At 47.0% G+C, this 24,223-nt stretch overlaps 1 protein-coding gene across 1 annotated transcript in view; it reads right to left on the bottom strand.

The window, feature by feature from the left end:
* Nucleotides 1-23,246, bottom strand: part of PARP1 (poly(ADP-ribose) polymerase 1) — a 40,828-nt gene extending 17,582 nt beyond the window's left edge. The window contains exons 1-10 of the mRNA XM_031438461.2: nucleotides 22,966-23,246; nucleotides 18,458-18,623; nucleotides 11,399-11,514; nucleotides 9,874-10,088; nucleotides 8,046-8,145; nucleotides 6,119-6,235; nucleotides 5,298-5,474; nucleotides 2,843-2,987; nucleotides 1,239-1,379; nucleotides 322-564 (exon numbers count right to left, since the gene is read on the bottom strand). Coding sequence (XP_031294321.1) covers nucleotides 322-564; nucleotides 1,239-1,379; nucleotides 2,843-2,987; nucleotides 5,298-5,474; nucleotides 6,119-6,235; nucleotides 8,046-8,145; nucleotides 9,874-10,088; nucleotides 11,399-11,514; nucleotides 18,458-18,623; nucleotides 22,966-23,085 — 1,540 coding nt within the window. The 5' untranslated portion in view covers nucleotides 23,086-23,246. The remainder of the gene's footprint in view (nucleotides 1-321; nucleotides 565-1,238; nucleotides 1,380-2,842; nucleotides 2,988-5,297; nucleotides 5,475-6,118; nucleotides 6,236-8,045; nucleotides 8,146-9,873; nucleotides 10,089-11,398; nucleotides 11,515-18,457; nucleotides 18,624-22,965) is intronic.
* Between the last annotated feature and the right edge of the window lie 977 nt (nucleotides 23,247-24,223).

The raw sequence follows: 24,223 nt of genomic DNA, 5'->3' as shown, positions 1-24,223 counted from the left end.
GTGTGCACAAGGTCCTGGGTTCAATCCCCAGTACCTCCATTTGGGGGGAAAAAAAAAAAGTAAGGGGAAAGGCAGGGCAGGCGGGTCATCATCACCTGTATCACATGCCAATGTGGCCTCTGTGTGCTGCCTCCCACCACCCTGAATCCCCTGCCACTTGGTGCCCAGGGAACATGAATTGAGAACATTGGTGTGGGCAGCATTTAACAGACCTTCAGGGCAGAGGGAGAGGCTCTGCACAGGTGGACCTGGCTGGCTGGGGACAGGTCCATGCCCCATGGCAGGACAAGGCCACTGCAGGGGGCAAGCTCCAGACCTCACCTTCCTCCTTGACGGGGCCCTTGCTCTTCTTGGAGAGCCCAGCCCCTGACTTCCCTCTTGGGGCCACTGCTTCAACTGGCTCAGCCTTCACCTCGGCCCCCCAGGGGGATAAGATGTGGGTTGAGAGCAACTCCTGAAGGCTCTTGGTGGAGGCAGAGACATCCTGGAGGAAATCCTCAGACACCACGCGGATGTTGGCCTCTTTTACTTCCTCCATCTTTTTATTCATCTTGTCCACCTCCTCTGTTCAAATCGGAAGGAAACAAGTTTTAAATGTGAAATCACTATAGAGTTGTTATTTACTGGTACGTCCCAACCCTCATCACCCACAGCTCTCCTTTCCTCCAAACTCTAGTGCTCAGGGACCTTGTTCATTTCAACAATGGTCTCTCACCAGCCACATCCCCCTTTTTCTAAGGTGTGATGAGTGAGGGCCTCAAACTCTTCTACAGGAGATGTTACCAGGCATTCCACAGAAAAAGGACCTGGAATTCAGATCCATAGAGGATGAGTGGGATACAGTTTTATGGGCTTGGAGACTTAGTGGTCTCTTTTCACAGTAAGCCTGCAAAGAAACCTGTTCACTTTTGCTCACTGCTGCAATTTCCAAATGTACCTAAGCTGTGAACTGTTGTTTTGGTGGTGAACCTACCAGCACTTTGTGGGACAGCACTAGGCGATGAGAACTGTGTGCTCATCTCTAGTCGGGAGTTTTAGACACATGAATGGAGACCACAACAGGGAGCAGCAATACCGACTTTCCTCCAGAGAGAACCAGAATGGTGCCGGAGATGATGAGAGACGCATGTGGGGCCCTCTGTGTGCCAGACACCATGCTGGGCACGTCCCTCATTCACTCAACACAACCATGACAGGCAGACAGCGCCCCCTGTGGTTCACAGGTAGATTAAACTCACTTTTGGTACTGACGCACAGGGAGGCCTTGTTGGCTGTCCCTGTCAACTTCCCCCCGAGTTTCTCGATCATGGCCTTCACTTCATCCTTATTCCGGGAGAGTTTCCCAAGAGTCAGGATCTTCATGTTGGCTAACGGCTTGTCTGGGAGGGAGAACAGACTCATTAGGCAGGGCTGCTGCCCAGGGAGGAGGAGCAGGAAACTGGGCAGCAAGATCCCAGGGAAAGCCAAGACCCCGGCCACGAGGCCCCCAAACTGCCTCAGCAGCCTCTGTGATAAGGGAGAAGGAGCTCTCCTTAGAGAGAAGTCTATGTAAATAGAAGAAAAGGGCTAGGGTAGTGGGAAAGCTGAGGACAGGAAAGCATACTGCCCGCACCCAACTCTCAGCACAGATGGGACCACACCGGGGTCGGGGTGGGGCTCCCGGTCTGCCCCACAGGCAGACTAGGGAGGCTGTGTTTGGTGCTCAAGGACCAGGATGCTGGGCAGTGGGTGGGAAGCCAGGGGGTAGGTCATGTGAACTCCCAACTTCTTCCATTATTCTTTTCCCACCCATGTCTAAAAATAAACTACAATTCTTACGCAGTACTTTATTAATTAACCCCATTTCAAAAATCAGGCTTGTCCACGACAGTCACTGGAAGCTCTGGTCAGCAAGACCACACTGAGGTGGGACAACCGATTCAAGCAAAGAGAACCGTGATGTTTTAGGTGTCTAGCAATGATCCCAGGCCAGAAAGACCCAGGACAGGGATGTGCCTCCTGTTTGTTACAAATGGGAATGTACAGAGCTGGCTCCACATTTACAGAGAAGAGACACTGTGGGGAGACGTCCTGTAAGTGGTCCCTGTGAGAGCAAACAACCAGGGACACCCAGAGGGTCTACCTGAGAGCTGGCCGAGGTCTCTGCAAGTAACAGAATCACTTAGTTGTGAAATGCAGGGAGGGGGAAGCAGGAGGGATCCTCCAGGCAGGGCCTCGACCCCAACCCCGCCTGGCCCACCACATGTGCTCTTGGACCCAGGCTGCATGCAGCAGGGTAGACTCAGGATGACCAGCCACATGCCTCCTCCCCAGGGGATGGAAGGAGGTCACTGAAGGGCTCGTGTTCACGGAGGAATCCTCGTCCTCCACCCATCACATTGTGGCCATAACTGTTAGACAGCACCACGTGTCCCTGAGTACAAAGACTGGGTCTCTTCTACCAGAAAAGCACAAACTGATCTCACTGTCTTTGCTAGTGTGGAGTATTTCTCCTGACACTGATCACAATATGTATCTGTATGAGATCGAGACCCAGCATCACATCAGGCTCGGATGACTGTTGGGAGCAGGGCTTCACAGAAATCCAAAGGTGAGACCCGGAATGCGGCTCTGTAGTGCAGAAGCAGACAGGATACTTCGATGCCTGTGCAGGGAAGCTGTCTACCTGGCCTTATTTGGAAGCCCCCTTCCCCAGCCTTCCTAATCCTGCTGGGGGTGGGATGGGGAGAACAGGGGCAGGGCTTCCCCACAGGATCAGCCAAAAAAGAACTCAGATGGATACTTCCTTCCTCCTAAGATGGGGGCCCAGCCCTCCTACCTGAGGTCAGCCCTGGAGCCCTACCTGGTGGAGCAGAGTTCACTGTAGCAGGCACTGAGGCTGCAGAGGGCGGGGGTGCCGCTGCCAATGGGGCGCTGGTCTCTGGGGGGAATATACGGTCCTGCCTTTTGATCTTCAGTTTCTTGAAGCAAGAGATCTCTCGGAATTCCTGAGGAGTTTAAGTTTTAGTTAAGAAACCAGTTCTCCCTTGAAATAACCACTTGATAGAGCAAAGAATTAAAGAATCTCTTTTTTTCTTCTTATAATAAAGAATAACATAAAATAGGAAGATATGAGGCTTTACACACACACACCAGCTGATGGCGGTCAGGGAACCACTGCGGGGAATGTGATTACAACCTCCCAGGTCTCATTCTCACGCTGTTCCCCTCAAGGGTCAACACGCTCATCCCATGATGGCAAGCCCTGCCCAAGACTACACACACTGAGAGAGATTATTAACCAGAAGGAAATCAGGGTAATTCCCTTCCCTTCCCAGAAGAAGGGCCTTTGGATTCAGGGAGCTCAACAACTGTCTGGATCCAACACCGAATCTGCCATCAGTACAGTCCACCTGCACCCCAGGTGATTCACAGTGGGCTGTGCTCCAAGTGGTCACTCAATAAACATCACATATATGAGGCTCAGGGAGACCACAGTCCCTGCCCTTCTAAGTCTTCATCCCATCCAGAAACAGCCCTTCCCTGCTAGATCCATGATCAATGACTGCCCACTGGGTAAAACATATGCTGCGCACTGAACATGTGCCACACATCCCAGAGAGGTTAGAAGTTTCTGCCCTTGAGGAAGGAGCTCAGCCTCGAGTAAGAGTCAGATATACGAAAGTAAACCTCCATATAGGAGCTGGCTTCTAAACCAGAGGTGTGCTTAAGTGATGCAGGGAGGTAACACTGGGAACACTGGAAGTGCTCCTTGGAGGCAGCGACCTGCTAAGTCAGCTGGGAGCTGAAAAAGCAGGGGGCTGTCTCAGGAAAGGTATCTGACTGCTGTCATGGTATGCTGGGGTCCCTAGTAGTTAGCTGCCCAGAACTGAGCGTGTAATGAATTACAGAGACAGAGGGGGCTGAGGTGGGGAGAGGGAGTGTGTGTGCGTGCTCATGTGTGTGTCGGCGTGGTGTGAGTGGTATGCTAGGAGAAAAAAGGTGCAGAAAGCGGGGCTGCAGGAAGCTGACAGAGCCAGGTCATGGAAGGCCTTGGGGGAGGGGGTTTAAGCTAAGGAGCTGACCTTGATTCCGTAGTCCAAGCCCCCGGGGGCAGCAGAGCCCCTACATGTGGTCTGTAAATCTGTGAATCTGCATGGGCAGCAAGCCCCCTCGACCTGACAAAATGTCTTGCATATGCACGTACTCTTTTAAAATAACCTTTTAAAAGTATACACAGACACTGTGCAACTGATGTATAAAATACAAAATAGTTCATATTACAAGCTTTTCCCCCCAACCTAAGGTATTAAAAGGGATACAAATACCACAAATGAGTGTAATACTGACACTCACAGAAAAACTGGGAAAATATTTCCACTGGAAATGGGGAATCACTGTTAAGATTTTAAGGGTCGGGGAAGTGACGAGGTCAGATTTGTTTTAAGCGCTCACGCAAGTGGAAGTGTAGAGAAAAGTTAGAGTAATTATGGTTGTGAACAGAGGAGAAAGGAAGGAGCAAGAGAGGGCCAGTGGGAAATGGAGCTCAGCTCTAGACGTCGAGATGATGGTGCCAAAAACATGGGATAATCAAGCCACAACTATGGAGTGCTCACTGTGTATCACTGGTCCAAATGCTCAATCCCCCAGGAGAAAGCTCAGGCAGTGAATGAACCTGACGGACATCAAATCCCGAATCCCCATGAACCACAGAGCCACGACAGCCCCAGGTGGTGGGGCGCCAGCTTGCACCAAGTCTGAGGGCCCGGGGGAGTCCTTCCAGTAGCCAGCCCCTAAAGACACTGCTGGCTCCCCACCAGCACGACGCCAAACAAGGTTCCCCAAGTGAGGTGTTTTGCATTCTGAGAATTCAACAAAGAGACATCGACTGGAGATATGTAGACTCTGGACCCAACTCCCCCCCAGCACCAAGGCAAGGAAATGTCCTTGAGAAAAACTCTATCATAAAGGCAGGAATTACCATTTGTTTACCACTGTGTCCCTTGTGCTAGAACAGTGTCTGGCAGAGGGTAGGCACTTATAAACAGAAATAAAAATAATCCAGGTTCTTTGCAAGCAAGAGGATTTCAAACCAATTGGACAAACCTGTGCTCCAGTTAGAAGTGCTTTGGTTCTACATTTGTGTAGTTTGCAAATGTACAGAACCAATAATATGATTTTATATCCTGATCGTGAGGATGGCCCTGATGTAAAGAGGTCTGAGAAACTCTGCTCTGCAGTCGTGGTGACCTGAAGTGTAGACAAGCCCAGGTGGGACCAGGTTTTTCTGTATAGATACTAGGGTCCTCCCCACTTACCTTTGGGGTCACCCAGTCCTTCCGCTTGGGCATCTGGGTCTTGACCATGCACTTGGTCCAGGCAGTGACGTCCCCAGTACAGTAATAGGCATCGCTCTTGAAGACCAGCTGGCCTGAGCATTCCTCACAGGGAAGGAGGGCACCGAACACCATGCCATCAGCCACTCGGTCCAAGATCTGAAGCCAGTAAAGAAGCACGTCAGAGAGGAAAGAAGGGGCTCCAGGAGAGGACATTTACCAATGTGGGATGAAGAATCTACGTGGACCTCACTCACTAAAAAAGAAGGGAGGTCCTGCCCTGAAGCTCCTTAACATTCCTTGGGGAGGTGGTCACAGGTGGAGCTTGGATTTTTGTCTTTAAGAGACCTTATTTCCACACATGAAGTGTTCCTGCAGCATCTCCTTCGCTCAGTGACTTATAAATAAAGGGAGAGCCCAGAGCATCCACTGTTTCTGCACAAGGAACAGTGTCCACCTCCCCTCCGAGAGTGGCACCAGGGCAGGGCATGAGGGGGAAACAGACCTGGTGGCCCTCGGGGAGTATGGGAAGAAGGCAGCAGAGAGAGCTTCTTGGGCCAAAGTGTGTGGCATGAACACATGAGGCAGGGGCACAGCCATCTGAGTCCTTGAGCGCCTGCCCCTTCCTGCCCCCAGAAATGGAGACCTCGATGGCGATGACCATGCAACACGACCATGGAGTTTCACTCCCAATTAATACCAGCAGGTGTTCAACCGGAGGGCCTCCCACACTCCACCGGGGCAGTCACCGCACACCGCCTGGGCGCCCGGCTCGCGGCTCCCGTAACACAAAGGCAGCTCACCGCCGACTCCCCGGACGGCACTTGCTGCTTGTTGAAGATGAGCAGCTCTTTCAGGTCATTCGTCGAACATGCTTTCTTCAGTTCATCCTTGATGTTCCAGATCAGCTCGTTCTGGGCCTGTACAGAGACCCTGCAGCTGAGAGACCAACTTTTTTCCAAAGAAAAACCCAACTGGAGGGAGATTCCATCCCCGTCTTGCCTAGACTCCAATCATAGCCTATCCCTTGGCTGAGCTGCCCCCAAAGCCGCCGCAACACTGGGACTGCGCCCCATACACGCCCGTGCGGTCAGGGTCGGCCCTGAGAGGGTGCTGGGGGAAGCCCTGCAGGGGGTGGGAAGGCTGCAGCCCAGGCACCGGGACCCTGGAATCCACCTGCAGAAACAAGTCTCTGGACACAGAGAAAAGCGCCGTAGCACCAGGTTTCTGTGCCCCAACGCCCAGCACCAGGGGAAGAGGGGGTGGCGCTTCAACAATCGGAAGGCGAGTAGGGACAATCCCCAAACACCTCCGACTACCTTCTCCTTGTGCTACACTCTGTGTCACACAGAAATAGATTTAAGCTCTCCTGAAAATGGAATTTTAAGTCTTAGTGCCTACTCTTCATGGCAATCTTTTCATGTCATCTCACTTATCCTCACGACCGCCTTGCCCAGGAAGGCCGTAGCCTCCCCACCTTAGAGGCAGGGCAGGAGAGCGCCTCCTCCTTGTTTAGAGTAGTGGGCAAGGTTCTCACATCTCAGCCTCAGACCCCACCTCTGCAAAACGGAGATGAAAAATGGGCCCCCTCAGCACCGAGGAGGGCTTTAACTGACAAAGCTGCATCACACACATTCTCATCCTGTCCCAGCCTCACTGTCAGGGCTCTTCCAATAACACCCACCCCTGAGCAGCACGTGCTCGGCCACTGGAAACGAAGAGGAGAGAGCACAAGGAAAAAGTCTTAGGGCACAAGGTGAGATCAAAGCAGCAGAATGATTTCGCCTACATGGCCAGGCAAGCAGAGACAGATGCGACAGGGCCAGGAAGCTGTGGAGCGTTTCAATTTTCTGACGTTTTTTTAACCCCTGACAACACTGGAGACAGGGGAGAACATCAAGCCCACTGAAGGGCAAATGCCAAAGAGCACCGGAGCCTCGCTGCAGCCAGTTGGCACAAAACAGACATTCTTTATTGAAGGACAGCCCCGCCTCACATTTGTGATTCTTGTCAAGCTACTGGAACCAGACTAGAAGTTGCTTCCAGTTTTTATACCACCAGCAAAAACAGAATGCTCACCCAAGAGAGCCCAGCAGAGGGCTCATGGAAATCATGTTCCCAGGCAGAGACTGCGCTCCCTCAGTTTCCGAAACACCCACTATTTTCTGCTTCATAATTTTTATTTGGCTTCAACACACATGTAACTAACACAGTGATGAATCACTCTGGTCAGTAGTGACCACTGATCTAATGGGCAGTCAGTCTTCTTTTACTGCATGCTTTCGATTTCTTTTTTTTTCAATCAGAGATTGTCATTTAAAAGTATGGAATAATAATCTCTCTTCAAGCCATTGTCTGTGCTAAGAACCTTTGGTATCCCTGAATTTAATATCCAGTTTCCAACGTGCAAGTGACCTTACAGGTCTGGGACGCACAGTGGTGCATCCTGTAGCCGAAGCATGAACTGACCATCCCAGCGTGAGGCTGGTGAATAGAGCAGGTGGCGCAGCTCCTGCCTGAGCCTGGCTGCTGGTCTGGCACCAATGTGGGTGCTTTTGAAAAAGAACCATTTCTTTGGGAGGAGAGAAGAAAATCCAGGGAAAAGCAGGCAATTTAACAGAAGCTATCAATTTTGGGAATTTTTAAAGGTCTTGGTAAGCAGGACACACACACCTCCTTCGAACTTTCCTCCCAGGATGAGGAAGAGGAGACACCCAGCTTGGGACTCACCTTGAGGGCCTTTTCAAGCCTACTATTCTTGTCTTTTTCTTTTTTAGATTTCTTCTTGGCCACTTCATCCGTTCCATCCACCTCGTCACCTTTTCTCTTTCTGAAAAAGATACAGGATATAAGAGGAAGATACAGAATATAAGAAGAAGAAACAGAGCTATCAAAATGCTGAGAGCCCATGACTCAGCATTGACATAGCATCCTAATGCTATTTTAATGCAGCTCAGCCAGGCCCTGCTCACACCGCGTGCACTCAGTGCTCTCAGGAGCTCGCCATCTGCCCAGGCAGTGTCTATAGCTGACTTCATCCATTTCAGGACACATTTGGCTGCCAGGAGGGGGACAGCAGTCACTCTGGAGCTTTGGAACAAGCCAGCGCAGCATCCAGGGCTCAGGCCCTTCTGATGTCAAAACTCCACGTATCTCTTGGCACAGACAAGATGGCCTGGAAGATTCTGGCGGGGACTATGCTAGAAGTAAGACCATAGCTGAAAGGCAGGGATTGCAGAAACACAAAGGACAAGTGCAGGCGCTGAGCCATTGGAGCTAAAACACAGGGCTGCTCCTGAGGCCAAGAGGCTGTTCTGAGACATGGGAGGCTGCACTGACATTTAAAGCACAAACAGGAAGCGACAGTCTAGGCACCACTAACCTGCCTCAGCTGGGTCAGCAAACGTTGCTGACCACGTCCAGCGCATCACCCCTGACTTAAGGGTGGTACTGAGGCCCTCAGTATCAGTAAAAAACAGGGCAGGACCTCTACCGTGCTAAGGAATCAACTTCAGCCATCACACAAGCCTGAGATCAAACCTCTACACTTTCCCTTATCCAAAAAAACAGGGAAGAGAATACCATCTACCTTGCAGGACCGTGATGATGGTTAAATGAAATATTCCATGTAAAACGCTCAGCAGAGCATGCCAAGTGCTCAACAACTGCTGCTGTTACTGCATAAACATGAGCTTATGCATTCCTCACCTACATCATGTGTCGAAGCGCCCTGAGGATTTTTAAATCCTGACTTTCCAGTTTTCTTACACATTCCACATATGCTGTGCCATAAACTTGTGTGTTTTGAACCGAAATAATGCATGAAGGCTGCTGGACGATGGAGACGTGGGGTCACCCTGATCCTAACACAGCCTAGTCACTGTCCATGGAGCACACCACAGCCCTGCCACGCCCACTGTGTGCTCATTACCCAGCAAGTCAAGACTGGGGCCAGGGGACCAGCAGAGGGAAGCAGCAACAATACAGATTTAAATGTTAATACCGAATAAAACCCATACCATTCTGAATTCTAAACCAGGGCCCTTCTTATCAACTGCCCACCCTGGTTGCATTTAAAAATGGTCAAGATTCTCCCAGAATCATTCTCAGAGAACTGATACACAGGAGCACATCCACACACGAGGACGCCGCTGGGACGTGAAAGTGGGTCATGCAGGGCTCAGAGGAACGGTGGTGGTGGACACTGGCCAGGGGAATGCTCAGACAGGGCAGAAGAGTGCTCTCCAAATGTCCGAAGGGCTGTTGTGGTGAGGAGGGACTCACTCTTTCTGCCTGCCCCTGGAGATCAGATGCTAACGGGGAAAAGACCACCAGGAGCTGCAGGAACATGCACTGCAGGCCTCCCAGGGTCCCTCCTGCTCTGTCCTCTGCTGCCTCGGCTAGGGGTGGGGCTGAGCTCTGCAGTCACCGTCCCTCCAAGGTCTGCACCCCCAGCTTTCTGACGAACAGCAAGGGGAACACAGGAGTGGTGTGGACTCTGGGCCTGTGTCAAGCCTCTCCCTGAGGCCTGTGGACCCTCCCAGGGCCGCCCACCCACCCTTCACTCTTGATGCCCGGGAGCTGCTTCTTCAGGGCTTCTTTGTCCTCTGCAGAGAGGAGGCTGAAGCCCTTGAACTGGCTCGCACTGTACTCAGGCCGGAAGCCCAGCTCCTCTCTGTTCTGAACAAAGCAGTTCGGGTGGTACCAGCGGTCAATCATGCCCAGCTGTGGCTTCTCTGGGTCCAGCATCTTCTTGGACAGGCGCACCTGGCCCTGCAGAAGAAACCACATGTGGTACCAAAGAGAGACAAGGAAGGATGGTGTAAGCCCTCACCCTGTGCCCAGGTCCACGCCGAGGGCAAATGGAGGGCCGCTGGGAGGTTTGGTTTTTTTATGCCACCGAAGATTCTGTTTCCCTCCAGCCTCAGCACCCCATTTTAAATGGGGTCAAGTCTAACTAGCTACCTACCTACCTAGCTGCCTGGGCAAGTGAGGAAGTGATAACATTACCCTGAGGATATTCTGCCGACCTGATGCCGGCACAGGAACACCTAATATGATGAACTAGGACAAAGCTGGGGCCTCAAACACCTGGGATGCTATACTGCAGGCCCCAATTCTAGCAGGGATTTTCTGAAACCTCCCCAGGCCCATCAGTCTCTTTACACATATGAAGGTCCCTTAAAAAGCAGTAAAAGCCCGTAAGCTGGAATCTAGTCCTGCCATCCTGCCAGGTTTACAACTCCAGGCCTGACATTCATAGAGAGTCTCATGTCTGTGAGCCTCAGATCGGAAAACTCAAAACACGGGGCACCGATACTACTGCATTTCAGGGCAAGCAACAGCCAACAGCACAGAGCCTCCAGTGTTCTCTCTGAAACCTTAACTTTTGCCTCAAATTCTTGTGGCTGGAGGTAGCTAAAGAAGACCTGGCAATCTCATGTTTTCCTCTCTAAACACCCACGGCCTCAGCTCAATTTCCTGTACAATATTCCAAGGTAGAAACCTTCTACCAATGCCTTAAGTTAACCAATCAGAATGTTTACCTAAGACCAGAGGATCCTGGGTAATGAGGCGGAAGGGCACAAGCCCACCCTCCCCCCCTGCCCACAGCTGCTCAGAGAGCCATCTGTTCCACCCCACCAGCTGTCACTCCGCAGGGACGGGAACTGGTAGGAAAGGGGGGTTAATGAAATTCCTGATTAAGTGGAAGAAGCCTGGAGGCTCATATCAACCCACTCCTTAAACATAATCCTACCATAAAACACAGACCAATGGCTTCCCCACAGCCACTGTGAGTCCAGAAGAGACCCCTTGTGTCAATGTTTTCCAGACTCTCCCAGGTCTAAGGGCAGGTGCAGCTACACACACGAGGGCTAGACTGTGAATAATCAGGACCAGACCAGCCTGGAAGAAAAGTCACTGTCCTCTCCGGTGTCTACTAAGATCTCCACTTTATTCTGAACCACTAGTATTGAGCCACCACCTAAAGCCCCTATACATATTTTTTTCTTTTGAGATATTCAGTGACAACCCATGCAAGAAATCTGGAAAGTCAGACACATGAAGTCCCAAGTACTCACCTTTTCTATCTTCTCCATACAGCCCTTGCATGTGCTTCTGTTGGACTTGGCATACTCCGCTGCAAAGTCACCCAGCGTCTTCTCAGCCTTGCTGCTGGCTCCGTCTTGGCCTTTGCCTGAAGGACCACACACAGCCACACTCATTTCAACAGCCCTAGTGGTGCTCCAGAGTCCCTATCCTCCTCATCCAGCTCCCCGGAATTCTTCTACCAGGACGCCTTGTGTTTGGGTGACCACAGTTGGTCCATTTCATCTACACCTATGTCTAACCATTGTGGTTGGTTAAAAGAGCTTCTTTTCTGGCTATAAGATAAAAAAAAATTCTCATACAGTCTCCTTGGAAACAGCAGTGTTAGCTGGTGGGGGGTCTCACCATCCCCTTCTCTCTATTTCCTCTGCAGCCCCTTTACTTTGGGAAGAACTTATTAAGTGCTTACTATGAAAGCCTTGAACCATACTAAATTTGAACTCTGCCTTCTAATTTCCATTATACTTTCATTTATCAAAGTAAAATGTTGAATTAAAGGGAGTATCTTGATATAGAAACAGACATAAGTATATTTAAGAATTAATATATGTAGCTTTAAGAATATATTGTACAACATGGGGAATATAGCCAATATTTTATAATAACTATAAATATAACATAACCTTTAAAAATTGTGAATCACTATATTGTACACCAACTATACTTCAATTTAAAAAAAACACCAAAAATAAGAGCTGACAAACAAAACACTTATAATCAAAAGAAAAACAAAAGAATTAAATATGTGGTAAGGTGGTATTTCTAATTAGTGGGAAAAGGTTGAATCATTCAATAAAGAATCTTGGGGGAAAAATGGTCAAGCATCTGGGACAAAAGCTAGATTTATTTCTTATATAAAAATAAATTCCAAGGCTAAATGTTTTTTCTCCTAAGATCAGGAATAAAACAAGGCTGCCTTCTCTTACAACTTCTACTCAATGCTGAACTGGAGGTTCTAGTAAGTGCATTAAGGCAAGAAAAAGAAATAAAAGGTGTGAATTTAGAAAAGAACAAGTGAACCATCTCTATTTGTAGATGACATGATTGGAACTGTGGGCTTATTCTCAGGAATCTACAGAAAAGCCACTAGTACCGTTACGTGAATTTAGCAAATTTGCAGAGCACAAGGTCAACATAAAACATTATATACTGGCAATAAACATACCGTAAAAAGAAAGCACACTACTATTTAAACAGCATTAAAAGACACAGAACACTTAGAGATAAATTTAACAAGACATACAAGATCTCTCTCTACATAGAATCTGCAAGACTGCTGAAATTAAAGAACTAAATACCATGTTTATGGATGAAAAGACTCAATTTACTAAGATAACAATCATCCCCAGTTTGATCTACAGATCTAATGCAATGCTACACTGATCAAACTTCTAGCAAGCTTTTTGGGGGAAGAAATCGACAAGTTCACCACAAAATTTGTAGGGAGATCACAAAGGACCTAGAAAGGTCAAAATACTATTGGAAGGAACCACAGATGCAGGAATTACACTATGAGATTTCATGATTTACTGTAAGGTTATAGTAATTAAGACAGTGTAGTATTGATAGACACATAAATCAACGGAACCAGAAACCAGATACAAATCTATCATCAACTGGTTTTGACAAGGAAGACAAAGTCTTTTCAACAAATAGTGCTGGAACAAAAGGATATCCACACAGGGAAAAACCCCAAAACTCCTCCCTCACACCTAACACAAAAGTTAATTTAGGATAAGTAAAATTAAATAATTTAAGATAAGTTAACTACAAAATTCCTAGAACAAAGGAGTGTATCCTTCATGATCTTAGAGAGTAGGCAAAGACTTCTTAAGAGACAGATAGTACTACCCAATAAAGGAAGAAAAAAAAAATCAACAAATTGAACTTCAACAAAAAAAAAAACCGTTGCTCTTCAAAAAATGTCAGTAAATAAATGAAAAGGCAAACCTGACCGGGAGAAGGTATTTGTATCACTCACACTTAATAGAGGACCTGCACCTAGAATATTCTAAGATATTGTGACAACTCAATAATGAAGACAAATGCAAATTAATACAATGACACGTTATCACTACACAGTTATCAGAATAGCTAATATTAAAAAGAGAGACCGTACCAAGTGCTGATGAGGATGTGGAGGAACCAGAACTCTCATTTAGTGCTGGTGGCAACGTTGAGATGGAAAACTGTTTGGCAGTTTCCTTAAAAAGCTGAACATACATCAACCATACAACCTACCACTCCATTCCTAAGTATTTACTCAAGAGAAGTGAGGGCACAGGTGTATACAGAGCTCGTGCACAAGTGTTCACAGTAGCTGTATTTACAACAGCCCCAAACTGTCAACAACCTGAAAGTCACCAACAGGAGAATGGAAAAACAAACTGTGACATCCTCAAGGACTGCTGCTCAGTAATAAGAACTGATGACACCCGAGACAGCCTGGATGACAACCTCACAGACATTATGCTGAGTGAAAGCAGCTTACAAGGGAAATACACACTACTCCTTTTCCCCTGAAACTCTAAATCTAAACAAAATTAATCCACAGAGGGAGAGAGAAATCAGAACAGTGGTTACCTTGGTGAGGGGGAGGATGACTCCGAAAGGGCATAAGGGACCTTTCAGGGGGCGTTAGGTACACAAATTTGATGGGGTGCATGTCAGACATGTGTATGCATTTGTCAAAACTCACTGAACTGTACACATAGCATGTAACTGTATGTATACTACTTTTAAAACTCCAGATGAAAGATTTCAAAATACCAAAAACAGATTCTGTAAATAAGAAGACAGATCTGACAACAAGAGCATTAAGTCAAAGGTGAAGCTTCAATGTGACAAAACACACAATAAATGTATCTAATATAAAAATGTCAAACTAGGAAAAATATTTGCAAAACATGAGACAAAGAATTAGTTATCTTTCACATTTCATTAAGAAAAAGAAAAACGAGGAAAGGAAAACGAGGCAAGGACACACAAATATCAAAGTGACACAAATGACTGATCAACACATGACAAAATTTTCTCTCTCACTAGGAGCAAAATGAAAAAAAATGAAAATACTCAGGGATGGTGTGGAAGTGGAGAAGTGGGTATATCACTCATTGACAGCACAAGAGACACAACCTTACTGAAAGGCAATTCAGCACACACGGAATCATCTCTTTTAGCAGTAATCCCTCCTCCTGGAATTACAGAATTAACTGGACAGGTGCCCAGGACAGACAAATATGCAGCAGTTCTGTTTGTAACAGAGCTAGGTGGTTAAAAGTCTAGTCTCAAGAGCAAGAGAGTCTGGATTTGAATCTTGCCTCAGGCACTTACCAGTGTAACCGTGGACCAGTTACCTGACCTCTAGGTGTGTCAGCTCCTTAACTGTAGAAATTGACAAACTGCAAGGATTTGATGAAATTAGTGTATGTCAAATATGTGAAATTATGCACCAAATTTAGCAAGATCTCAATAAATGAATACTAAATACCTTTAAAAATAAGGACAGAAATCTGTAACCTTTAATGTGAAAAGAGTAAGTTGTAAAATGCAATATGTAGGTCACTGGGGAAATGCAAATCAAGATCACACTGAGATACAATTCAAATCATTAGGATGGGTATTATTAAAAAAACACCCGGAAAAAAAACCCACCAAAAAAACAACACCTAAACCAAAAACCCCCAAAACCCAGAAAATGAAAGTGTCGATGAGGATGTGGAGAAATCAGGACACTGTGTATTGCTGGTGGGGATGTATACCTGTAGCTGCTGCAAAAACAGTACTGCAGTTTACACAAAAAATTAAACACAGAATTATTATGTGATCCAGCAATCCCACTTCTAGGTATACATGTAACAGAATAGAAAGCAGGGTCTGGAGCAGATACTTGTGTCCCAATGCTCACAGCAGCATTATTTACAATCACCAAAAGGTAGAAACAACCCAAATGTCCATCGATGAATGAAGGGATTCATCAACAAAATGTGGTACAGCCATACAACAGAGCAATATTCAGCCTTAAAAAGGAAGGGAATTCTGACGTATGCCACAGGAATGAACCCTGAAGACATTATGCTGAATGAAGTAAGCCAAACACAAAAGGACAAATACTATTATGATTCCTCTTCTATGCATACTCAGAAGTAGTCAAATTCATAGAGACAGAAATAATAGTGGTTGTCAGAGACTGGGGGAGGAGAAAAGGGGAGTTATAGTTTAATGGGGATGGAGCGTTAGTTTGGGAAGATGAAAAAGTTCTGGAGATGGAGATGGATGGCTGCAGAACAATGTGAATGCATTTAGTATCACTGAAATGTGCACTTAAAAATGGTTAAGATGGTAAATATTGTGTTATGCATATCTTACCACTAAAAAAGGTGACTGAGCCTTTAAAAAAAAGTAATACTTAGGGTGGGATCCTATTTCTACAGGAAAGAAGATAAACACATAGAGCAATATTTGAATAGAAAAAATTTTTCTAATAAGATAATTATTAATGATAGTTCTCTCTGAATTACAGGATCTGGGATGATTTAAACTTTCTGTATGTCTAAATATATTAAGTTAGGCTCCTTGGATGAAAAATCCCTGACAATTAGTAGGTAGTATCTTAACTTTATGACATATCATAATTTCACAAAAGAAACACATTTACAGCAAAATTACCATCCTTTTTCACATTATAAAATAACATAATTTGAACATATAAATTTTAACTAGATATAACATACCTAGGTCCCTAAATGGATAACCCCCACCATCCTGAACACAATCACAGAACAAGAAAATTTTTATTCTATCTGCCCTCTGCTAAAACTGATACACTCACCCTCCAGACCCTTTCTTGGCAAATTTATTGTTGTTTTCATTTACAGTTCTGAGCTGTTTCTGACCTGTTTCCAGCAGATCAGAGAAGTTTGAGATAAACATGCACAGTTGCAAGAAAGACAGCAAATAGAGGAAACAGTTTAGCATAGGCACTAATGACTCCTTCGGGAAGGACAGCTGATGTTCCCATCAACAGCCTGGAGTCACAACAGGTTAAACTGGGTCAGTTCCCAGGAAGGCAGAGAAATGAGAATACAGTCATGGAAGATCTCCTTCAAAAGGTAATAAAAAAATCAATCATTTAAAATTTAAAGGTATCTCAACAAGTGAAGTTTGTAGATATTGACAAACTGACCAAAGTTTACACGGAGAGGCAAAAGACCCAGAGTAACCAACACAACATTGAAGAACAAAGTCAGGGGACTGACACTGCCTGTCTTCAAGCTATAAAGCTACCATAATCAAGACAGTACAGTACTGGTGAAATAGACAGATTGATAAAGACACCAGAACAGAGCCCAGAAATATACCCATACAGACACAGTCAACTGATGTTTGACAAAGGAGCAAAGGCAGTACAGTGGAGAACAGACAGCTCTTTCAACAAGGTGCTGGGACAACTGGACGTCTGCATGCAAAAAATTTAACCTAGATGAACATTATACCTGTCACAAAAATTAACTTAAAATGGATCACAGACTTAAATGTAAAATATGAAACTATAAAATGCCTAGAAGATAACACATGAGAAAATCTGGATGACCTTGGGTATGGTGATGACGTTTTAGATATAACACCAGATCCAAATCACAAAAGAAGTAACTGATAAGGTGCACTTCATTAAAACTGAAAACTTCCACTCTGTGAAAGACAATGCCAAGGGAGTAAAAAAGACAAGCCATAGATTGGGAGAAACTGTATGCAAAAGACACATCTGATAAAGGACTATTATCCAAACTATACTACGAACTCAACAATAAAAAGAACCTGATTAAAAAATGGGGAAAATATCTGAACATACCTCTCACCAAAGAACATAAATAGATGGCAAATAAACATGTGAAAAGATGCTCAACATTAAAAAAAAAAAAAAGGATGCTCAACATCATATGGTACTGGGGAACTGCAAATTAAAACAAGAAACCACTGTAAACCTATCAGAATGGCCAAAATCCAAAACACTGGTACAACAAATGCTGATAAGAACAAGGAATAACAGAAACTCTCATTCACTGCTGCTTGGAATATAAGATGGTTTGGACACTTTGGAAGACAGCTCGCCGGTTTCTTATAAATCTAAACATACTCTTACCATATAATCAAACCAGCAACTGTGCAAACTGGTATTCACCCAAATGAACTGAAAACTTATGTCTACACAAAACCCTGCACTTGGATGTTTACAGCAGTTTTATTCATAATCGCCAAAACTTGGAAGCACCCAAGGTGTTCCTCAGTAGGTGAAGGGATAAATAAACTGTGGTACCTTCAGACAATGGAATATTATTCAGTGCTAAAAAGAAATGTTACCAAGCCATGAAAAGATAAGCAGGAACTTTAAATGCAATTTACTAAGTAAAATAAGCTAATTTGAAAAGGCAACATAATGAGTGATTCTAACTATGTGACATTCTGGAAAAGGAGAAACTATGGAGAGGGTAAAAAAAAAATGAGTGGTTGCCAGGGGTTGGGGGGAGGGAAGGAAAGACAGGTGAACACAGAGGAATTTTATAGGGCAGTGAAAATACTCTGTACAACATTATAATGATGGATATATGTCATTATACATTTGCCCAAACCCACATAAAATGTACAGCACCACGAGTGATCACTAGCATAAACTATGGACTTTGGGAGATGATGCATCGATGTAGATTCAGGGATGGTAACAAATGGACCATCTCTGGGGGACTTGCCTCTGTGGGTATCTGGGAACTGCCTGTTATTTCTGCTTAATTTTGCTGTGAACCGAAAACTACTCTAAAAAACAATGTCTATTAAAAAAACCACAACAAATTTAAGGGCTATATTTCAAGCATCTGGAGAAACAAAATGTCACCAGGTCACTGAGGTGCTGCTGAAGCAACAGCACCTTGTCCTCCACACGCATGTGTCAGACAGGGGGCGAGCTGAAGGGCTTTCCCTTTGTTCTCTTGGAAAAGACCCCCCTGTCCCCCCGCCGCCTCCCCGCCGCGACGCACCCGTCACTCCTCCAGCCTCCGCGGTCTTCTTGACCTTCTGCTGGTCGTCCCACCGGAGCTCGGAGAACCCGTCCACCTCGACGTCGGGGTGTCGGATGGAGTGGCCGACCTTCCAGAAGCAGGAGAAGTGGTACCAGTGCGGGACTTTCCCATCAAACATGGGCGACTGGAAGAGCGGAGTCAGAGGAGGAAAAAGAGCAGTGAGCTCAAGCCTGGCCCTCAGCACCCCACATCCAAGCCCAGGCTGCAGGGGAAAAGCTGCAAACGGATGGGCCACAGCACCCACCCCTGGGGATGGTCCCTCAGAGCTAAGAAAGTGACTGCCGGGTGCTGAGCTGGCCCTGGGGACCAGGACCAGGACCGAGCCCACCCTTGGGACAGACCAGCGGCCTTTCAGATCAGAACTCAGCCACATACTGTCACTACACTGGCCCATGAGTTTCAGTCACAGACTCAGCTCAGAGATTGGTGAGGGCATGGGAAACACAAAGACGCTGCCCTGCTCCCTGAATCCCCGCACTAGGGGAGGCCCTACCACTGCCATCAGGCCAGGCCACCAGTACCCGTGTGGCCCAAAGGGCTCTGTGCACTCAGAACAACGGGGAATGAGTTCCAGATAAGGCATCAGGCCAGGCAAATGTGTCCCATAAGTGTCACGCTGGCAGCAGCCACACAGATGTGTGTGGAATGAATCGACATCTATGAGAGAGAAAGGGACCGGAGGGAGGCGCCCTCCCCCAGAGAACTGGGAGGTCCCTTCATGGGACACCCCGCAACTGCCTCTGGGAAACCACCACCCCATTTGACAGTTGTATGGGGGTGGGTCACACAGGCAAGGGACTCAGCCTCAGCTTGAACCTGTGACCATAGTTCTTTCCACTACACCACTCGGCAGGAAGAGGTACTTAAAAATACACAAACGGCTCTGACTGAAGCAAGGGAGGCCCCAAACATCTGCTTTAAGAGAACATAAAATTAAATGCCAAGCGGATGGCATAAAAATACTAAAACAGTATTAAAAATAAGTACCATGCAGAACTTTTAGGACAGAGTCATGGGGACAGGGGAAGTGTTCTGAAAAAGCAGTGACAAGGTCTCCCAACTGGCCCCTTCCTACTCAGTGAGTGACCTCTCTCTAGATTTAATATCCAGTATTAAACAAAATGTAGAGTTAATAAGGTCAGGGCACAAGGACTCCTCAGCACCATGCAGCTTGAGTTTACAGCAGCACTGGCTGTTCCCTGGGCCCAGGATGCTCCCCGGCCCTACCTTGAGGGAACAGCACTTCCTCAGGTCCCCGCAGGCCCCCTCCTGTCTGTGTCCTGCACTGGGTTAGAAGCTCCCAGAGGGGCTGACGCCTGTCTTGCTAGCAACTTGCAACGCCTACTTGTGGTGGGTACTCAAAAATGGAGGGAAGAAGGAAGAAAGGAGGATGGAGGAACTCCTGCTGTGGAAAAGACACTCCTTCCAAATCGAACAAAAGTCAGCCCTCCTCAAACAGACAACAAATGGCATTTCAGACAGGGGATTCTTCTCCTGGCTCTCAAACTTTCATCAAGGCAGCCGACACATTCTTAAGCATCTGGACGTCTGATTACAACATCTGCAGTGGCTCTGAACTGGCTCTTCCCACCTTGGTACCCCGTCTACACCTTCTCTAAGTGCAGAGGAGGGCACGTGCCCTCACCCCACTGGAACTCTTGACATTTCTTTCTTGCTCTGCTGGGGCCCCACACCTGCCCCTTAACTTTGGTCTCTGTGTGTGTCCCCAACCACCAGGCAGTGCCAGGCACCAGAGAGGGCTGGGCACGGGTGTATTCACAGCACAAGCTCGGGGGGCTGTTCGGGGCCCTGTTCTCCCTTGAAAGGAAAGAACTCTTGACCAAGGCAGGGCTTTCCTTTAGAACTGAGGACCGGGATGATTCGGCAGGAAGGGAACTAGACAAAGGTCACAAGACTACTGCCTCCACTTGGCAGCCACAGGGCTTGAGCAAACAGCAGGATCCTTGGCTGTATACTCAGCAAACAGGGGCGCCCACCATGCACCAGTGTCCCCACTCTCAGTCTGTTTCCTGAGAAATGGGCCACAAAAGGAGGCCGTACCACAGCCAGCCCACCCCAGAGAGTATGCAGAATGACCATCACTACAAGGAAAGTCACCAGGCTGTTTGCCTCAGGTGCTCCCTAGAACACCAGGGCCCATCACAGCCCCTCCTAGTCAGGACTGGAAAGCCTCAGGGGACACCAGTATCAGGTATTAGATACTCAGAGAACAGTCCTCCCATACAAATGTAAAAGACGGTCTTTGGATCCCAGGAGTGGGGAGAGGGAGAAGAATGACTTCTTTCTTTCTGGCCGCCACCAGTTCAGCCTCCAGGGCCAATGTTACATTCTGAATTACAACTCCACCCCCATTACAATGGGAGAAAACCACAATTACTTTTAATAATAATTTCTTTCACTGTCAGGAATGCAAAAGGAAGGCCCTGAATGTTAAATTGCTTTGGTTCAAGAATTGATTACTCAAGAAACCACCCGTACTCCCCTGGACTCTTTGTCCCTCACCAGTGTCATTCTAGCCTCCACACTCTGGCTGGACTTAGATTTTCTGTCTGTCCTTCCCAATAGAACAGGGTCCTCTTTGGCTGTCTGGTGACGCCTCTGGATGTCTCTTTCTCAGAGACCGACATTTTAAAATGCATGATAAAATACAGAGGCTCAAAAGGGAAATCAATCATACTGAAATAATTATCAAAACATTTCAGAAGTTTACTGGGATAAAGCAATTCATAAACTTTAAAGCATTAAATAACAAGATATAGTACCCACTCTAATAACTACTGTGATCTTGTAGTGATGAGTATAAATGATTATTTTGAGAAATTCCCAGTAACTGTAAAGTGACATGAAAGTAACTATTATAGATGACAAAAATCACAGGTACTGTTATATAACACCTTTGCTTTGCTGCTTACATTCATAATTATGAATGTAATTTTAAGAAAAGAATGAATTTTATCTAAAGGCTAGTGAAGACAAAGATAAAAATTTTTTCTTATCTGAACCCATGGACTATATGCCATTGAGTTCTGTCATCCCACAGACTCCAGGTTAAGAGCCCCCGCATTAACACAGAACTTTAGAACATCAGCCGCCCAAACATTAGGATAAAATGAAAAGATGCTTTCTTTGTGGGAGATACGGCTCTTCAAATACTAAGCCTTGTCTACCTCTCTATCCTCAACTTCTGCCACTTTGGCTGCAAGCTCCCATCCTGGGCACACAACATCCAGTGCACAGCTCCATAAGCAGCACCCACCCCTCTACAGCAATTAACCAGTCATCACCCTTTTAACAAAACCAGAAGCTCCCAGAGGTGGTCTCTCTTTGTGCCCCTAGTACCTTACTCAGTGACTGGAACCTAGTAGGTGTTCAGCAAGTGTTTACTGAATGAGTAAGTACTGTGTGCTAGGTATTGAGTTCAGGTGGCCCTAAAGATACCAGGATGACAACCCTAGTCCCTGTCATATTATGAAATGAGACAGCCTAAAATACACTTGGTACCCACTCCCTTCACCCCATAACTACTATCCGGTCATTCCTAAAATACATTATTGTCTCACCGCAGGGAAGGAAAATCAAGTTACCTGGACTATGAGCACTAAGCTTGATAATAGCTTTACGTTGGAGGTGGGAACCAGGATTACCCAGACAGACTGGAGCTGGAAGGAGGAGGCAGGAACCTCTCCACCTAGGTCTCCAGACACAACCTCACAGGCACTCCAGCACCCCTCTGGCCATCTGGGAAGCCTCAGGGCCCGGACCACCAGAGGGAAATCCCTAATCTGTTTGTTACGAAGCCCAGACGAGGAACCTCCACAGTCATTCTTACTCAAACCAGATGGCTGCAAATGCATCAAGAGGACGTGTCTGTGAACTTGGAAAGTTTGGGGAAAATGTTTTAAACCATAAATTAAGCCAAAAGTGAATGCGCTCTACTGAAATGAACCAACTTGCATAGTTTTGCATAATTAGAAGAAAAAGAGAGTGAGCGGGTGTTGAAATGATAGCCAAAAATAGGTTAAAAAAATCCTCATTTGCCAGTCGCCACCATCAATGTAGGACAAAAATCTTCCAGAACTAGGTAGGTCAAAACCGGACTAGTTTCAAAAGACCACGTGTACATTTTCTTTCCAAGGCGAATGGCAATAAAACAAACAGGAATTCCAACACCCAGAAATAAGGAAGTACTTCCTTATTTTCACAAAGTAAAAGGTACCACGAGCTCCAGACAGTATTCCCGGGCTTTTCCTGCAAGATCAGCAAAACCCTCCGGAAGGGTCCACCCTGCGGGCCACAAGCGGGACGAGGGGCAGCAGCAGCGCCTGCAGGCCCCGCGCAGTCTCGGAGCGGCCGACCGGGCCCGCTGCTCCGGGCCAGCCCTCCCCCCACCCCTCCGGGACGTGCGGAAGCCCCTGCCGCGCACAAAGCGGCCTCTCCGCCCGCACCTGCACCATGATGGCCATCCGGAGCGAGTCCTTGGGGATGCTCTCGCTGCATTTCTTGCAAGACGCGCGCCCGCTCTTAGCGTACTCGACCCGGTAGAGCTTATCCGATGACTCCGCCATCCTCCTTCTCTTGCCGCTGCAGCTCCGGGAGCCAGACGCCGCGACCTGGAGACACACCACCGCCGCTTCTCCCGCCGGTCCCAGTAAGCGCCCAACCGCCCAGAGCCGCCGCCGCCGCCGCCGCCGAGCACGCCGCGCAGACCACCCGCCGCTCGCGATAGATTGCTGATGCCTGGCGGCGGGCACGCCCCGGCGCCCACGCTCGCGGGGCGGGGCCGCCGGCGCGCGCGCCCCCTGCCGGCTGCGGGGCGGTGTTTCCTCGGCGCCCGCGGCTGCGCGAGGCCGACAGGGCTGCTGGGGGCAGGGTCCCGCAGGAACCACGCCTGCAGCTAGCTCTTTGAACCATCAGGCACCACCTCTGTAACCACTTGTCCCTAAGAAGTCTTACGTGCTATCACAACTAATTCCACCCCATCCCCTTTTAATAAGTGTATCCTCTCTCCCCCGAGGGCTGGCAGGTCTGGAAAGAGCTGGGCTGGTTCGGGAATGTGGTCGGCCTGCTAAAGGGAGGTCAACTTGGAGTGGCCCTCAGTGGGGGTTCTAACCGCAGTCCGTAGACCATTAGGACCGAATACTAACTGAAATCCAGCATCACCTTCATTATGAATTTTAACGCGTGAACACAAATCCCAGCTGTATTAGCAGTAGCTGTGAATTTGTCAGCAATAGTCATCACAGATGTTTTCCTATCACTTTACAATTGTGGGAGAGAACTCGGTATTGTTAAGCTCCTCACTGCTTAAATTGCGGTAGTTAAAAGACCTGCTGCTATTAGATCTTATTTAATGTAGAACTATATTTTTATATAATTGGTTTCTTTTTAAGTTCTTTGCATTTTATTTTATTCATTTAAAACATTATTATAATTTTTTTGAGAATAATCAGTTCCACTACAGAAGACAAGAAAAATAAAAAGGATGAATGAAACATAAAACTTGTTAAATATAGAGAAGAGAGCTTAGTAATTTAGGAGACATGGATGTTGGTAGGCAAGTAGATTGTGAGACATAGGCAAGAATCTTGGTTAGAAGGTAAATAGAGCAGGTGGAATATATGATGGAACAAATAAAAGAATTTTACCTAGTAACCAAATCAAAAGGGGTGATCACTTGACCTCTGGGTTGACAACTGTGTCACC

This window comes from Camelus dromedarius, chromosome 21 (genome assembly GCF_036321535.1).
Source record: "Camelus dromedarius isolate mCamDro1 chromosome 21, mCamDro1.pat, whole genome shotgun sequence".
Taxonomy (NCBI): Eukaryota; Metazoa; Chordata; class Mammalia; order Artiodactyla; family Camelidae; genus Camelus; species Camelus dromedarius.
This window is presented reverse-complemented; position numbering and strand designations above follow the sequence as displayed.